The sequence below is a fragment of the Palaemon carinicauda genome, chromosome 4, assembly GCF_036898095.1.
Source record: "Palaemon carinicauda isolate YSFRI2023 chromosome 4, ASM3689809v2, whole genome shotgun sequence".
Lineage (NCBI taxonomy): Eukaryota > Metazoa > Arthropoda > Malacostraca > Decapoda > Palaemonidae > Palaemon > Palaemon carinicauda.
In genome coordinates, this window is record NC_090728.1 from 172,744,325 (window position 1) to 172,763,547 (window position 19,223).

Sequence of the window (19,223 nt, forward strand, 5' to 3'; positions counted from 1 at the left end):
ACCCAACAGAACTGGTTGGGAGAGATGGTAATCAAACTCTAATTCCTGTTTGATCTGATGATTCAAAATAACATAAAAATTTGAGTTTATTATAATTGAACAAATTTCATATCACGTGATGGTAATTCTACAAAGCTCTTTATAATTTTTTTTTTTAACAAATTAGTAAGTTAAAAAAAAGATTAGAAAACAGGCTGCTTTGAGAACTGAGATAATTAGGGTATGTGACGCTCAATTTGACTCGGCTAAGAGAATTGTTATACAAAGTAAATTACCGAATGGTGACAACACCAAGGTATGAGAATAAAAGTTATTTCATTTTAACTTTTATTATAAATATATAAGTATGTCATTCAAAGTATTATTCTACTTATTATATCACTAATTTTCTACTAATAGTGAGTTTACACCTATGAAAAAAAGTAAAATTTAGCATTTAAGAAATATCCTATTCTCCATGTTATAAAATATCTTATATTACCCTTTTATCACCTCCCAATTAATCTTAGTTATTTACTTTTTCTAAGAATCCCCAGCAGCAAGTTAAATTCCATCCTCCTCTTGTGATTTGTGTCTAATAAAAAAATTTAAATTCCATAATTAAGCTGTCTTTTAGGTTAAAAAGTATTTTTTCACCAATCTATAATCTTATTCTCTTTTCATTGATCATGATTTCTATAAGGTTTTTTTCCCTAGTAAAATGTAGGCTACTTAATAGTAAAGTTTTACTGAGATAACAGTGAAATTGGAAAAAAATTCAGAATGAAATCCAGTTCCTACTTATCATATCAATACTCAACACACTTATTTACAATGCAATGGGGGATTCAGAAACTACACTACAGTAGTAAGTTTCTGTTTTAAACAAGAATTCTTACATCTATATTGTATATTTGGTAGTTAACTTTACTTTGAACTGCTTCAGATAATTAATTCAAGATAGGTAACCACATTCACTAATAAAAAAACTATGATATGTAATAAATCCAAGATTAATATTCTATTATCAATCTAAAGTAGTTTACTGTGTTCACATAAGAGACATTTTTATACCCTTCCAGGGTTGGGAAGATGAACTTACTTAAATGAGGTGAGCATCAGAACCAAAATCTATGAAGTTGAACAAGCCGAGTATGAAGAGACCATGCAGGATGGATGGGAAAGTAAAATTCAGAAAACAAGGCCACTAGAGACTGAAGGAAAGAACTTTAAATACAGACTATAGTGTATGAGATTTAGCAAACAGTTATAAATATTCACTTGTGGGGACCAATATTCATAGAACAAGGACAACTTCATATTTTACATACTGTACTTTATAAATAAAAAATATAAACAAACATAAAGAAAATAACAGCTACTGAACATAATTTGAGATAAAATAATTTTTACATGATAATCATATAATGTTTCACACCATTTCTTGTAGTTTACATTTATCAGTACATCAGATGTAAATTTTGAGAACGTTGTGCTGAAGGACAAAAACAAAAATTATGCTTATCTATGTAAAAACACTTTAGAATCCTATATGAGTTTGATTAGACACTAGACTGTGTGCTTTGTTACACAATGAGCAACACATGAAAAATAAAATTCTTTTAGTCTCCAGTAACCTAGATCATTCTACTGTACTGTGTGATACAGTGAAACTTCCTTAAGTAAATTCCAACTCATTTGAATTTTTTCACTATTTTCTTCTGCTGAAATATCTCAAAAATAATTCTGGTTCAAAATATAATTAAAAAAACAATAAAAAATGTTAAAAGCATGCTAAAGGGGAAAATGCCTGAACAAATACTAGAGGAAATCAAAATACATCAAAGTGGGCCTGACCAAACTCTAGAATTATCAAACAATTATGGAGAGTTTAATAGAGGAAATTTTAGTGAATCTGCTACATTTAACAAAAGCACAAACTGATAAGTTTCCAAATATCAATAAGCTAAACGATAATAAAAAAGTACCTATTTTTCAAATCATGGTTTATAACAGTATTGTATTGTATCTAAGTGTCTTCTACAATACGGCAATGTTGAAAGGTAAAAACCATATAGCCTCCAGTATCCACCTGAAAAATAAAAAATAAATACATGAAAAAAATTATCCTAATCACTTAAACCAACCACCTAAATCAATATCAATAAAATTTTGAATAATATGTTCAGTCTAAGTGGATAATAGTAAGAGTAATCAGAAAACCCAATCTAAAATATTTTTATGTATTATATAACTTAAAAATTTATTCTAAATAAAAAATACCCGATACAGTACACTTACCCGATAATAAAGTTCTTTCACACAAACATGTTAAGTATATAGCCCTTGCCTTAGCAGCCTAGATTAGATTGGATTCGTGAATGTGGGCCAGAAGGCCTGGCACTTGGTCCTGGGAGGCCATTCAGTACCAGTGTGCAACAGCACAGGGAGAAAAAGCCACTGTGATGCAGTATGAAGGAAAATTTGAGAAGCTGAAGAGCAAGAAGGAAGAAGGCATAGTAGATGCCTAAAAAGTGAGTGTAGCTAGGGGCCATAAAAGATGCTGCAAAGACCAACAGTACAAGTAATGTCTGCAGCGTATTGCCTGAAGTGAACTGATGGTACTAGACCCCATGGAGCTTCAACAGTTTGGAATAGTCAACCTCATTTACATTAATTAATTCTTTTTACTTTTTTGTCATCATTACAATTACAAATTTCTAAAGTAATTGGTATTTTTTCTAGCCATACAAACCTGAGTTCTTTAATTTTCTTATTCCTGATCTAGATATTAATCTTTGGCACCGTCTTCAATTAGTTCATTATGCATGTTGCATAAGATTTTTCATAACTCTGACCATTCTTTACATTCAGATTTCCCTGGACAATTCTATCCTGTTCGTAATACTAGGCAGGCAGTTAATTCTAATAGCCAGGCCTTCTCCATCATGAGGCTCAATACTACACAGTATTCTAGAAGTTTTATTCCAGCTGTTACCAAGTTGTGGAATGATCTTCCTAATCGGGTACTTAAATCAGTAGAACTTCAAAAGTTCAAAGTTGGAGCAAATGTTTTTATGTTGACCAGGCTGACACGAGTCTTTTTATAGTTTATATATGACATATCTGTTTTTGACGTTGTTAATAGTTTATATAGGACATATCTGTTTTGACGTTATTACTGTTTTAGAATGACTTATTGTTAACTTGTTCTCATCATTTATTTATTTCCTTATTTACTTTCCTCACTGGGCTATTTTTCCCTATTGGAGCCCTTGGGCTTATAGCATCTTGCTTTTCCATCTAGGTTTGTAGCTTGGCTAGTAATAATAATAATAATAATAATAATAATAATAATAATAATAATAATTACTTAAGCCCAAGCTGGAATCAGGTTGTTAAAATTGGATAAAAAGCGGTTATCAAACTAATGAGGGAGCAGGGCGAGGAGCCACGGCCCCTCTCCAGTTGGAGAGCATTCACTTTAGACCTTCGACCAAAGACTGTGAGGGGTGGTTGAGGAGTGAAGTTGAATTAAAGAATTCAGGTTTATATTGCTAAGAAAAATAAAAATTACTTCAAAAAATTTTTTATTTGTTCCTACACAATACAGTAAACAAACCCTCATCCTTTAATTAAAGACTCACTACTTATTGGGTTGGAAGTCCCCTGTAACCCAAACTGGAAGGTTAAATTTTTTCCCTGGAAGTGATCAATGCTTGAGTTATGGAGAAGCTAAGCGAGGACCATTGCCAGCCCATTTCTGCCTTTCATAAGAATGAAAACCCAATAGAACCTGAGTTGTACATGCATCCGATCAAAACTGGAGAACCCTTTAGCCCGAGGGGGATGTCAGTTGGAAATACATACCAAGCAAAGAGTAATGGGTTGGTATATGATCCACCATCTCCCAGCTCGTTAAAGGAGGATGGAGAGAGATACTTCTTTAAACTTAGAGATTGGAGCTCTAAAGTAAAACTCACCGGCATCTAATGTTTCAACTATTATGTCCCCAGAAGAGCCAGTCATACTACCATTCATTCCAGACTTACATTTACTGTACACGTTATCATAGACAAGATGCATTCTTGTCCCGTAAGGGAGCTGGCTGGTTACAAAACTAATTGAGCAACCACCACAGGTTCAAGCACAAAGGTGTCAAGGAACTTGTGGGTACTTTCACAAGAAAAAGGCAGTGAAGGTAGGTAGTTTGTCTTCCAGACACCAGCCTTCAACACTTGACCCACTGACAGATTTCTCCTGAAAGCTAATGTGGGCCCATAGTCCTTGACTTGGTGAGTTTTGGGTAGTGTAGAGGAGTATGCTCTACTGATCACCTCCCAAAGCAAGAAAGAGACTGTGTTCCTAGATATCTCTTTCTTGGACCTGCCAGTGCTAACAAAATAATAATCTGACTCAGACCTGAGGTGTGGGGTTCCTTTCAAACAGCACCAGAGCACCCTACTCTCGATCACCTCCCGACTCCTCACGAAAGGAGGGGATGGAGAAAGGACTCAAACCTAGGGGCAAAGGCTGCTAGGCTCTGGGTTTTGGCCATAAAGTCCAGCCCAAAACAGAGGACTTTCCACTCCTAGGCAGGGGTGAATACAAGAGTGCGTGCAACTCGCTACCTCTCTTTGCCGATGATAGAGCTGGCATAAGGACTGATTTAAGAGCCAGAACACTGTTCTCCATGACTCAGTCGCCGCTTGCACATGATTCTCCGGCAAGAGCAACTAGGCACCGTATATGGACAGGTTCTGGAACACCAAAGCCACTTCCAAGGAAATTGCTCTCTGGTGTACAAGGAAGATTATTGCCTTTCTGCCCATCAGTGTAAGGCTCTTGCACTTCTTCAAAGTGTTTGGAATTAATAACCTGATCGTCTTTGTGAAATACATGACTGCTACTGATCACTGATCGAGCAGGAACAGCATGGAGAGAGGCTAAGGCCAAACCTTCGCTCCATGGTTGCCGCCTCTGCTACCTAGAATGTGGGGGCAACAGGATCCCGCCTAACCTGCCGGATAAAGGTGATTCTCAGACCTACAGATCTAATCCTCCAATCAGACAAGAGCCAGGCCCACATTCTCAGCCGACCAAAGCGCACTCGCACTCAAGTATTGCCTTGAAAAGGTACTGTACCATCTCATTTAAACAGTCAAGGGGCTTGACGGTAGGATGAGGCACTTATGTCCAGCGACCTGGAAGGAAGGGAGATGGAAAGCGCCACAGCTACAGTACTCCATCATCCTTGGCGCAAAAAGTGTACGGAGCTGTATAATTCTATTCCGGTCAGCCACCGAGGTTGCTGAGTCGTCGGGAAACCAAGGACTGGGCTGCAGTACAGAGCCATAACACCAGGTCCCAGCCACGGCACAGGCCAAAACATCAGGTCCCAGCAATGGCAAAGAGTCGAACCACAAGGTCCCAAATACAACCCATGGGTCCAGGTCATGGCACAGGGCCGAACTACCAAGTCCCAGCCACAGAACCAGGGAGCAGCATCCTTGGGTCCAGGGCATGCCACAGGGCCACCAGGTCCCAGCCACGAGGTCTGAGGGTTGTGGCACAGGGTGGGGATACAGAGTCCCAGCATGTTCCTGGGGTCATATCATAAATGAAAACAATGGAAAAGATTACAATTAATTTTTCTAATTATTAATACAATACTGATACTGCTTCGCATCCAGTCGAGAAGCCAATATCTCGAGCAACAAGCTCCCGGTTTTCCATTTTCGGCAGCAACGGCTCGCTGCTGGCGAAAAAAAGGCCTACCATGACATGGGGCTGAGATCAAGTCCCAGCCATGGTTCAGAGTTAGCCACAGCCTTCGTCCAAGGGCCAAAACCTACCCTACACCAGCCCCGGGATGCCGTGAAGCGGGGCCGGAAATCACAAAGGATCTGTTTACCTCCCTTGAAAGAGAGGTGGTGTCAGGGGGAGCCATATTCTTTTGACTACGGCTGTCTATCCTGGAATCTTCAGTCGCTTCCTCTCCATCTTAGAAGAGGAGTTGGAATCTGAACAGGAGGAAAAAGAAGAGGGTGACAAGGAGAAGAAGGAGGAAGATCAGTGAGCATGCTTCTACCTCCTCCTGGCTCTGTAGAATGGTCTAGGCCAGCGAGACCATCGATGACAACTCTCCCTTGGGGGATAACCAAACAGGTTGCTCTAACAGGGGCCACAACACTGGGACACATTACAAAAGAGGGAGGGGAAGGCACACTCACAAGGCCCCATGGCCCAGTAACTTGCAGGGCTGGAGGCACAACCACGGACACTGAAGGAGGGTAACAACTCTAGACACACTGGCATAAAGGTAGGGGCAACTGCATCAAGGGAATGGGTGAGGATCACCGGGACTGAAACAGAAATTGGGGAACCCCAGGGACAGGGGTAGCACTTACCTTGGCAAACATGTCCGGGGAGGAGGGGGGGGGGGAGGGTCTGGCTGGCTGGCTCACGACACCGGCACCTCAACTGCGATGCCGAGAACTACCAAATTAACTTGCCAGTCTTCTAGGGCTAAGGGAGAAGCCATCGAGTTCCCTAACACTAGGAGAACCACCATGCCCTTCACCACTGGTGTCACCGGGAACATTTGAGATAAGTAATCACAGGGTGTGCCAGGGAGAAGTTGCCTTAACTACTAACTCCCTCAGGTAATGGAGAGCCTAGCTGTAAAATCTACAGTAGCCAAGACTTTCTTAGATAAACTTGTCACCAGCAGACTTCTCGACAGCCAAGGGTGATAAATTCCAGCCTCTGAAGGAGAGGTGAACATTAAGGGTTCCACAAGTAAACAAACCTGAAAATTCACTGACATAGATCCAAAGTCTCCAGACCCCTGCAGCGTATTCCCTGGGCGTATGCACAATGGCAATAGCAGCAGATGTATTGCCTGAAGAGAACAGAAGCATAGTAAGAACCAGCCAGAGTTTTCTTGGGTGTTACTCAGACTAGCTCCCACGTACGCCTCACTTTCTCCCCTCAGGGCAAAGGTCCGACACTCCACCAGAGGCCACGACCTACACTCAGCACACGGGGATGCCTATGAACAGTCATGCCTCCATGCACAGAGGGGCTGTGTGTCTACAGCCGGTTAAACCAACCGGCCGCCAATTCCTAACAACCAACATTCACTTCCTCGAAAAAGCAAGAAAATAATGATCTTTCCTTTTTAAAAAGCTGATTCTGTCTCCACACTTAAAATCGTGTAAGTAAAATTACCTTTACAACAGAATTCTTTGTTAATAGGCAATTTCAGGCCATCCAACGTTTTATGGGTTGGTCTGGGCATAGGATGTTCATTAAACACTATCTGAAACAAATCCAAGCAGTACATGTATGAGTAGTAATTGGCTCATTTAAGACCCTGGCCGCAGTGACCCAGGCCAAATCACTAGCCCTTTATTATCATTACTATTACTATTAACTGCTAAGCTACAACCCTGGTTGGAAAAGCAAGATCCTGTAGCCCAGGGGCCCCAACAGGGAAAATAACCCAGTAAGGAAAGGAAACAAGGAAAAAATTAAATATCTTAAAAAGAGTAACATTAAAATAAATATTTCCCATATAAACTGTAAATACTTTAACAAAACAAGAGGAAGAGAAATTAGATAGAATAGTGTGTCCAAATGTACCCTCAAGCAAGAGAACCCTAACCCAAGACAGTGGAAGACCATGGTACAGAGGCTATGGCACTACCCAAGACTAGAGAACAATGCTTTCATTTTGGAGTGTCCTTCTCCTACAAGAGCTGCTTACCATAGCTAAAGTCTCTTCTACCCTTATTAAGAGGAAAGTAGGCACTGAACAATTGCAGTGCAGTAGTTAACCCCTTGGGTGAAGAAGAATTGTTTGGTAATCTCAGTGTTGTCAGGTGTATGAGGATAGAGGAGAATCTGAAAAGAATATGACAGACTATTCGGTGTGTGTAGGCAAAGGGAAAGAACCGTAACCAGAAAGGGATCCAATATATCACTGTCTGGCCAGTCAAAAGATCCAATAATTCTCTAGCAGTAGTATCTCAACTGGTGGCTGGTGCCCTGGTCACCAACTTTTTAGTTTCTTTCTTTACTCTTGAAAACATGCGCATGAATTGGAAGTTGGGCTTGGTGGCAGACGATTGTCCTGGAATGAGGGCACAAGACTATTTATTAATACTCTGGTACCGCATCCTCGGAGACCACACAGTACTTTAATCCTAAAAAAAAGATCTTTGATGAAGGGAAAACTTATTTTGGAAGGTGCTGTATGGTCTCCAAAACCCTCCCTAATGCCTAGCCTCACACAGGAGTGTAGCTTTGTTATATATCTTCGACCTTGAATGGTAGTTATGAGTTCGTTGTGACATAGGTACGATGGCGAGGACTGGAGCGATGGTTCCTTTCTGAGATACTGTGCATTACTTCACTCATAGAAGACGAATTTCGGTTACTGAGGTGGTGGCAAGTTCAAATTAGCCTGAACTTGCGAGGTTTCCCCTATACAAACAGTATGTGATTTGCATGTTGATACTGTCCCTAGAACAGGGGAGAAAAATTTCTTTGGTATTCATATCATGTTGGATTCACTGTTCTAGTCTATAACAGAAAAATCCTTGGATACCACACAGCACCTTCCCAAAAAAATTAGTTTTTCCTTCGTCACAACTCCTTTTTTCTTTTCTAACTTATTGAAATAAAAATTGGGATACAGAGGTGGAGGAAAAGAAATTAGTTTATCATAATTTGGTCTCAAAACAGGAACTCCCATAATACACAAGATACATATAAAAGTATATAGGGCATTGAAGTTTACTTTATTAATTTTAGGCCCAAAATTGACTAGGAGCTATTCAAAGTACTCTACATTGCTTCAAGATATGTTCTTTTCCAAGTACCACACCATCTCAGTCTTTTATTTGCTTAATGTGTGTACAGTAATATCCTTTTTACTTTTATTTCTTGCTTTTGACAACTTGATCATTTTGCTGATTCATTCCTTTGTTCCTAGCTCAATATACACCTCATCATATGCCCTAGCCTTAGCATGGGCTACTACCTTCTTCACTTCATTGTTTTTGTCTATAAATCTGTCTCTCCCCTACAGCTATGATTCTTCCCATCTCTTCTTTGCCTCCCTCTTACCTTTCACTGCCTTCTCAATATCTTCATCCAACCACCAGCCCTCCTTTTTTCTCCCACACAATACCAGATGTCTAACCTAGTACTTCTTTTCCATGCCTTCTCATTACTACTGCATTAAGTGCCCAACATTCTGAGCATCTTCAATTTCTAAGTTAACTTCCCCTAAAACCTTCCTCTTAAACAGCCTCTCTCTTTAATTTTTACATATTACTTTTTCCTCAAACTTTCAGCTTTGGTTTTCCTTTCTCTTTTGAGCTTCAGGTCCATATATAAGTCTGTGTTGGGAGGCTACATGGTCGCCTGGGATAACTTTGCAGTTTTTAACTTCTATCAGCTGTAGCCTTTATAAAGGAAGTAGTCAATTTTTAATTTAAGGTTTTACCACCACTCTTTTATGTTATCAGGTGCTACCTTATCTTCTTAAAGAATGTTTAATATTGCAAGTCAAATAATATAACAAAGACCACTTTGCTTTCTCCTGCATTTTACTCCCCATTTTCATGACCTCCTTGCCCACGTCCAATCACATAATTTTCGCTTCCCACAAGGCCATTCAAATCTGCCAAGACTACAACCCTCTCATTCTCTTCCACTTCCTGTATTACTCCATCCATTTCACTCCAGTAGTTCTTCTCTTCTTGCAACCAACTCATAATATTCAAAATTTCTCCTCCATAACATATTTTAATTCTGATGATAAGGTCATTCTTTCTTTGTATTTCTATCATTCAGTTCTTCAATTCTGCAAACAAGACTATGCCAACTCCATTTTTCTACTCAGTTCATTGGCTCCACTATAGTATATCTTGCATTCATCACCACTGTTTTGCTTTATTTCCTCTCCATCTTGTTTCTTGTATACATAAAGCATCTATTTTTGTTTTTCTCATAAGGTCAGCTAATTCTCTTCCTTTCTATGTCATTGATCCGATGTTAAGTTGGCACACTGAATGCAATGTGAGCTAGCGTCTTTATTTGCACCTGCTCCTGATGCAGTAGCCCTTGTCCAGTCACAGAGTTGGAGCGGTGTATATATGTGTCGTCTATGGAGTATACCCCAGCATTACTTCCACTTGTGTTTTGGCTCAATCCATTTTGGATTTTGCATAGGGTTTTTAAGTCTAGATGCCCTTCCTGACAAAAACCTTCGCTATTTACCCGGACTTGGGACCGGCATCCACAAGTACTGGATTGGCCCCCCAGGTTGCTTTGTGTGTGAATTTCAAATCTATGGTGTGCAGTGTACATTAAGAACCCTTAAATGCTATCAATTTAGAATGACTATGGAGGGTTGGGTTAGGTTTGAAACAGGGTTGAGAAGGGGCAGAATTACCAAGATTAAGAGAGAATTCACTGAACTTCTGAAGTTTAAACAAAGAGAACAAGTGATGTCAAGAGATTGTGAAGCTTGTCACTATTGAAAAATGGCTGAACTTGTGTGTTGTTGAAAGGTGGAGGCATGTTAACATCGTCATCATCCCGCTACAATCAACTGCCTGTCTTCCCCGCCTTGCTAGAACTTTTAACTTGATCGTCAACCATTGAACCATACTTTCCCGTTAGTGGTACCAAGAGTGAAATGCACTCATCATAATGATTATTTAATTCATAGAATTGACCCCAACACAATAAAGACAACATGCTGAACTTGATTCCATGTACATTCAGCAATAATTGTAATCTAAATCAGGTGAAGGCACCTTAAAATGCAGCATGAAAACAATCTGAGAGTATGTGTTTGATTATCGCTGGTTGACTGAGTAAACTAAAAACTATACTTCCTAATGCGATAGCCTGGGTTTCCTACCACTTATTGCTAGAGGGCTCTATTCCTTTGGTGTCAAACAGGGCTTCTGAGAAAGAAGCAATATGAAAATTAGGGGAGATTCATAGAAATAATGACTAAATACAGGAATACTAAATCCCAACATTGTTGGACAATATAAAAAATGCAGTAAGCACTAAAATAAATATAAAAACTTGCAAAACTGATATCTGGAGCGTTAGAGTACACGTTAATGTTGTTCCATGTCGACGTTTAGACTGAAGAAGCTACTCAACAAGGGCAGCTTGTTATTTTTGTTTGATGCTCGTCTCATTGCTTTACTTACGGCACCAGTGTATTGGAGGAATGAAAACAGGAGCATTTAATTTTGATGTTCCAAGTTTTCACAGATGAAAGAAATATGAACATAAGGGGAGGTTCTTAAAACAATTCTGTGGGCATTATCCCCCATTTAATTTACACACTTGGTGTTGTCAATTAACGAGAAGTTTGGTATCTAGCTTATCAGTCCAGCCTGGCTTTATGAGTTTAATAAATGTAAAAAGATTTTGAAATTTCATATAAACATAAAACTTCATCTTTTTGTACTTTAATTATTGTCCAGCATTTTACTTTTCCAAGAACAAGTAATATACTTCTCTAAATTTCTGAAAGTGTGTATTAGTTGAAAGAAAAACAATTTATATAGAAATAGGACCCAGAAATGAAAACCTTATATTTCTTCTTGATATAGGATAAACAGAACCTAAAAGATCTAGCAACTAGCAAAACAACTTTTTACTACTGAAGATGAATTTTGAAACCAAATTAGAACTTACATTGGCCTTCTTATAAAACAAATCTATTAACCTAAAAATGGGCTGTCATACGATCAATTTCCATCAAGTCCTCCACAATATCATCTACTTTGGCCCCAATCTTCTTTGCAATCTCAATTTTTTCCGGAGCAGGCATATGAAGAAAGGACCATATAAGCTCAGCATCCAAAACTGCTCGTGAAGGACCTGTTATTAACTTGTATCTGTTCTGAAAGGCTCTTGCAGCCTTTGGATTCAAACCTGATTGAATAAAAAAAAAAACAATATGCTGTTATTGAAAAAAAAAATAAAGACAGTCTCTGCACACATACAAAAAACTTGAATATATATCAAGGTAATACAATCCAAATGGAATACAGTTTTCAACAATAAACAATACTCAGAGCTCAAGAAAATAAATTAATTAGGCACTTAAGACATAAAATAGATTAGATACATGCAAGTTGTTTCCAAAATACATAAATCATACCTCCAATATGTGGAAGGTGCTGGACAAGGAGATTGTACACCATTGAAAATCTTCTGTATGTTCTTTCACTAACAGGTAAAACATATCCAATGGAACCATCTAATGTTGCCATCATGGTTATGTGTTTTCTTTCTACATTTTGACCAGCCCGTTTATCGCTTGACACATCCCCAACTCTACATCGAATTCTGAAAAAAAAAAAAAATTATTGATATTGAAGTCATGCAAATTCAAATTTATTTCAATAACACTGAACACGACTTTGACAAACAATATCAGATTTTTCATCTTCCTAATAGTCTAACAGTGTTTAAAAATGAAATGCAATGATTCAGGTATAAACTATAAAACTATAATTAAGTAACTAAAGGTTTATAAATTATAATACAGTGTCCAGTTAAAAATGGAGGCTGAGGGAGGAGGAGAGTAGACCCAACCTTTAAAAATCTATATCTCAAAACAGTTTGGTAATATGATAGTGTATTTCATTATTATAAAATAAAAAATGTTTTTCTCCAAAGATGAAGTTAATATTACTAAAATGGAAGAGAACGAGAACAAATTCTAACTTAATTTCTTACTTCTATTTATGTATTATTTCTTTGCAAGAAACCCTGATATTTTGCTCTTTGCCATCCAAGTTATGTTCAGCTAACTACAGTATTTCTACTTATAACCTAAGCAATTTTACTTTATCATCTTAGGTTTGAATGTGGACAATTAAGCTCAGAACAATTGAGTGCCGACATTTAAGAGCCATAACTTCAAAATAACAAATTTGGAAATAATTTGTATTTTTCCTAACATATAAACCTGAAGCTATTTATAATAGGGTATTACTTTCGGTGCAGCTGAAAGACGAGCCATGATAATTCTAGTGAGGGATAACTACCCCATCCGCTAGTTAGCGGGTGGGGGGTGGGGTAGACTGGCTACCCTGCTCACTCATACCTCTCGGCTGAGTAACCACTTTGCTTTATGGCAGGACTTCTCGGGGAACAGGGTGGCGGGCCAATTTGTATAAATAGCTTCAGGTTTGTATGTTAGGAAAACTACAAATTATTTCCAAATTTGTTATTTGTTCCAACACAGATACAAACCTTCGCTATTTATAATAGGGTGACTTACTCTTAGGAGGGAGAAAGTCCTCACCAACTGGCCTTGGTCATGACCCGGGGTCCTCTCTATTTCGATCTGTGATCGATAGTAGAAGGGACCCTACCCTCGCTAAAATCAAGTGCCGATATGAGGTAATACACTGATAGCGGTCTGCAGAAGCTTGTGTGTGAGTGGAACTAACAGTGTGGCTTGTCTTTAACATAGGAACTCGAGTAGAGAACCTATGGTTCTTAAAGACTTACCCAATACCCTCCCTCTAAAAGGTACTGGGGATGTAACAAAGTATTCTTCTATACTTAGGAGGCACAAGGGAAATGGGTCTCACCTGCAGCGAGGTGAGGTCAGCTATGCTGAGGCTTGCGGAGCTGTTTTCCCCAGAGGGGAGAAGGTGAAAGGAAGAAAGGAGCCAGACATTCTTACTCATTCACCCCAGACTAATCCGGGTAGCCTCAGCCCTCAATCCTCTGCTACTTATCCATCAAGGAGCCTGAGTTGTTTAGACTATTTGTTGTGTGACCACCACAGGACCAATGGAAAAGGTCTCCATGTTCTTGTGGGTCACATCTTTGCAGGTAGTGGGCCGTGAAGGTCGAATGACGCTTCCACATGCCCATCTAAAGTATTTGCACCACAGGGTAGTTTCTTGAACGCCAAGGACGTAGCAACGCCAGCGACGTTACGAGCTCTGGGTCTTAGGATGGAGGAGAGTCTAGATTAAGAGTAACCTCAACTGCCTTCCGATCCCAGAGGGGAAGGAAATCCTTGAGGTCCTCCTCTTGACCTTCCCCGTGCTGGTCAACAGTGCCGACACACGGGGGCGAACTGGTATCATTCTTTTAAAGTAACCCCACAGACTCCTCACTGGGTAAAACCCCAGTTGATGGGTTTCCGGTTACCGAACGAAGATTCTTAATTAAAAAGGGCTGCACCTAGGGTACAGCATACTCGGAATTGAGTCTTGCCAATCCACTCAGGGACGCCGCTGAGGATTACTTCTCCCCGTCTCCTAGGGTAGGAGACAACAGAGGTTGGATCATACAACACACTAACTCTCTTGGTCAAAAGCCCAAGTGAGTAGAAAAGGCGTCTTACGTGTAAGGAAGCGATCTGCTGCTGGGCCTACGGTTCGTAGAGAGGAGCCTCCAGAGACTTAAGGACCTGAACCACGTTCCCAGGAGGAGGTTAAGATCCGACGGGGGACAAGTTATCTCACACTTGCATAAGTAAAGGCATCAATGGGAGAGAATCCCCTTCCACGACATCAGTCACCAAGGACCGAACACTTCGCCTGGAGGACCGACGCTGAAAAGTGTCTGAGGTGCCTAGACATCTTTTCCGTAACCTGATGCGAAAGGCCTCTCTGAGAGGGGTGGTGTAGGATCGTCCCAGGCAAGAAGTCGAAGCAAAGCTACGACTTAGGAAAGTGTTAGCATGTGGCTGCTAGGAAGATCGTCCCGTGGAGGAAGATCCCTCGGAACTCCGTCAGGAGCTGTAGAAGGTCCAGGAACCATTCTGCAGGTTGCCATAGTAAAGCTATTGGAGCTCCGTTAGGGACTGTAGAAGGTCTGGGAACCGTTCTGCGTGATTCCATATCGAAGCTATTAGTCATTGATAAGATCCTGCTTATCCTGACTTGGCTGAGGACTTTTTCACCAGACCAAATGGGGGGAAAAAAATAAGGCACACCTCTAGGCCGCCCCACTGATCTTGGAATACAACTTGTTTGAGGGCCTGGGGAATGGTCGAGTGGAAGCCTGAAGATCAGGACGCTGCGAGCATAACCACAATTGGAGACCCCCCCAAAGTTAAGACTTTGTTGGATAGCAGATGATTCCAAGACACTAGGAGCCCACTATCTGGGTGGTTTTGCAAGCACATTCCTATACCAGGAATGACGCGAGCAGATGGGGGTAACTAGTTGTCCTCTGTCCATCTAAGGCTTCGTACTGCTAGATGGTTCTCTAAGAGAGGTGAATGCTGGTACCTTTCTGAATCGGGCCAACAGACGAGGATAGAATGGTATGGCATATGCCCCCCCGCCCCTCTCTCTCTCTTTTGATGCATGATAGAGAGCATCAGGTTCAGGGGGAAGACGAGAAGACAGGCCTCTTTGCAGAAGCTCTCGTCTGGCCCCCATCGTCCGCGGATTATCAAACGGTGAGGGGGGGTAGTGCATAGCAATAAACACACCTCGAGATGATGTCGAGACGTGTAACCAATTGCACGTTCTTGCAACGAAGGGGAACAGCCTGTTCTCCCTCCAACTGCCACTAATTCAGTGTGGTTGGCCAAAAAAGACCGATACCAGACGGTAAACCAGTTAAACAGTACAGCTTATGATATAATAGCGAATCTCCATGGAGATCGCTTTCCGGACAAGAGACTGTACGGTAATCACCGAACGCAACCAACCAAACCCAAGAGGGGATTGAGACGTATCTTCAATCTATTGTTGGGCGGGTAAAGAGCATAAGTCTACTACAGAGTAGTAACACCGAACCGTACGCATGACAAGCATACATGCGTAGTTCGACTTAAAAGTCGTATCCGGAACTGTTAGAGAACGTTCGTAACGGAGGTTTCCCTTCTTAGGACAAAAAACCTTCGTACTTCTCCGTCTCCGATCGGTAAACTAGCATTTATATTAAATGTTCCCTACTAGGGAATAGATATGCTTATGAGAAGTTTCCAGCCAAAGCCTTTGTAGGAGACTAAGACTTCCGATCGGGGGAAAGGAAAAAATGCCTATAAGGGGACAGAACGTAAATGCCGTATGTCTGATTACAGGAAAGTAGCCAGGTAATGTACTGAATAACCTGGTTTCAGTAAGGGATATAAATATACAACTTAATAGAACGGAGTTCTAATTTGAATATGTATATAGCCCTTATTGGCAGAAAGATCGCTTGCACGCATAAATGTTCTTGTCCATTTGCGCTAGCGCATGCGTATTCTCTGCCTCCAGGAAACGTTTGCAACGAATCCGGTTGTGGGAATAATGTATGTGCGACGAATCGCAACATTATTGCAGAAAGAATTTTGATCATCGACTAACTGAAATATTTCCTTGAATGAGAACGAACATGTTCTCAAACAAAATATACAGTTACAGAGGCGATCATTTCCCCTTTGGTTTACCCCTCCTCATTATATGAGGGGCTAGCCAGAATTCATTATACAGAAACGAATGTCCGTTTACCTGTGGGCGGGGTTTGAAACGTTCATAACGTAATGAAAAGATGCCCACGCTGTTGCTAACGTTCTTTTAACGCCAGCTAACAATGTTCCTTCGGAACTAATTGTTTGAAACAATAACCCTGTAAGGATAGAATAAAAGTCTCGGAAGGCTATCGTGTAAAAAGGCAAGTCGTTATAACCAGGGTACAATGACGGGGGAGGTTGCCTCCATCAAATGGTAGAACAGAGTTCAAGACCATAACCTCGCGGTTTTGTCTTGGCTAGAATGCATGCTCCGGGAATGCTTACGGCCTTCATGAAGTTTCAACACCCATTGAAGTTTTGTAAAAACTTCTCAGGCACGAGTCGCCCGAAAAAGGGTGAAGTCTCGTATGTGGGGGTTTGCTTCAAGAAGGCCAGACATAACTGCCATCGACCGCTTACCTAAAGGGGTTGCCATAGAACGCATTCTCGATAGTGAGAAAACTACCGTCTAAATCAGGCAAAGCCTGTCAGGGGAAATGAACTGCAATGTAAAGAATTTTCATTCCCCGCTCATTTCCATCTGCTAGCCAAACCACTCGAAGTGGGAAGGTGGAGGAAGGATGACGGTTGTTCGTCCGAAACCAGACTAGCTGATATAGTAATCAGCTGAGAGTGTAGAGTGACGTATCAAGTCACACCTTTGGAAGACCCATCCCGTAGAGGGGGGGGGGGGGGGGTCGACCATAGAGTTTTCAGAAAACTCTGGATCGCAGAAACAGAGAAATTCGGGTTCAGAATCTATTTGTGAATTCCTTTCTCACGACCTTAAGGGATGTTGTGCCGAGAACCCGCAGGAACTCTGTCGCTGATTCCTCATTGAATTTCCCGGAATAGTGATACGTGACCAGGACCCAAAGGAACTGTGTCATAGTTATCTGTAGGGATTCGTAAACCCTTAGGCAGCAGGCATCCCTCTGTCATCAGAGTAAAACTCTTGATAACGATGGGCGCCCGAACAATTCACGGGACGAGAGTTTGAAAACTCTGTCATAAGAGTAAACCTCTTTGCACTCGTGAACACTCTGTCATATAAGTATGGCTATGATCACGAGAACCGAAAGGTTCAGCATGAACTGCGTTGTGAGGCCCCGAAGGATCATAAGAGTTGTTCGCGCACTTCAACCGGTTGCGTGCACCTCGTTGTTCGTGCGTGCACGCCAATCCGATCGTGTGCGCACGCCAATATGGTCGTGCGCTCCTATCCGATCGAGTGCGCTCCTATCCGATCGAGCGCGCTGCTCTTGCGCCGCACTGTTGGTAAGCAGAAGGGAGCTCGTACGCGTGCCCTTCCCGATTGCGCGCACCTTTTCCGCGCTCGTGAAGCGCAGGAGGTTATTCGCGCATCTGGCGCGCATAAGGTAGCTTTATGAACCCTCGCGCCATGATCACCATTTTGTTTGCGCACGCCAAGGAGGTCGTGCACGCCGATTCGGTTTTGCGCGCCAACTTCGTCGTGCGCGCGAGAGCTCTCAGGTTGTTGAGAGAACTCACTGCTATGCTCACCCGAAGGTTCACGATAGCTTGTGTTGTGTGAGCGTGAACGATCAACACAACGAGAGTTTAAAAACTCTGTCATAATAAGAATGACTCTGGTCACGAGAACCCGAAAGTTCAGCGTGAACCGTGTTGCGCGAACTTGAAGGAGCAACGCAACGAGAAACCGGAGTTTCTCTGTCACGAAACACCAAAGTGTTAGCGTGACTATAGTTACGAGACCCAAAGGGTTCAGCGTAACTAATGTTACGAGACCCCGAAGGGTCAGCGCAACGAGAAACCGAAGTTTCCCTGTCACTAAACACCGAAGTGTCGGAGTGACTAAAGTTACGAGAGACCAAGGGTTCTGCGTAACTAATGTTACGAGACCCCGAAGGGTCGGCGCAACGAGAAACCGAAGTTTCCCTGTCACTAAACACCGAAGTGTCGGAGTGACTAAAATTACGAGAGCCCAAGGGTTCTGCATAACTAATGTTACGAGACCCCGAAGGGTCAGCGCAACGAGAAACCGAAGTTTCCGTCACTAAACACTGAAGTGTCGGAGTGACTAAAGTTGCGAGAGCCCAAGGGTTCTGCGTAACTAATGTTACGAGACCCCGAAGGGTCAGCGCAACGAGAAACCGAAGTTTCCCTGTCACTAAACACCGAAGTGTCGGAGTGACTAAAGTTACGAGAGCCCAAGGGTTCTGCGTATCTAATGTTACGAGACCCCGAAGGTCAGCGTAACGAGAAACCGAAGTTTCCCTGTCACAAAACACAGAAGTGTCAGTGACTAAAGTTACGAGAGCCCTAGGGTTCAACGTAACTGATGTTACGGGACCCCGAAGGGTCAGCGCAACGAGAAACCGCAGTTTCCCAGTCCCAACACACCGGAGTGTTAGAATGACTAAAGTTACGAGAGCCCAAGGGTTCAGCGTAACTAATGTTACGAGACCCCGAAGGATCAGCGTAACGAGGAACCGAGGTTCCTCTGTCACGAGACCCCGAAAGGTCAGCGTGATTGATGGCACAAGTTCCCGAAGGCTCAACGTTACAATCGTTACGAGAGCCCGAAGGTTCAGCGTAACTGAAACCCGAGGGTTTCGAGCGGAGTCCCGAAGGACTCCACTGTCATGAGACCCCGTAGGATCAACATGACGAAGGATCAAGATAACACCTCCGCACAAGAGGCTTGTTCTCCCGAAGGAGAATGTCGCTTAAG

The 19,223-nt window shown here is 41.7% G+C and overlaps 1 protein-coding gene across 1 annotated transcript in view; it reads right to left on the minus strand.

The window, feature by feature from the left end:
• Positions 1-310: 310 nt before the first annotated feature.
• Positions 311-19,223, minus strand: part of Cpsf160 (cleavage and polyadenylation specificity factor subunit 1) — a 190,410-nt gene continuing 171,497 nt past the window's right edge. The window contains exons 25-27 of the mRNA XM_068372732.1: positions 12,188-12,375; positions 11,719-11,958; positions 311-2,071 (exon numbers count right to left, since the gene is read on the minus strand). Coding sequence (XP_068228833.1) covers positions 11,750-11,958; positions 12,188-12,375 — 397 coding nt within the window. The 3' untranslated portion in view covers positions 311-2,071; positions 11,719-11,749. The remainder of the gene's footprint in view (positions 2,072-11,718; positions 11,959-12,187; positions 12,376-19,223) is intronic.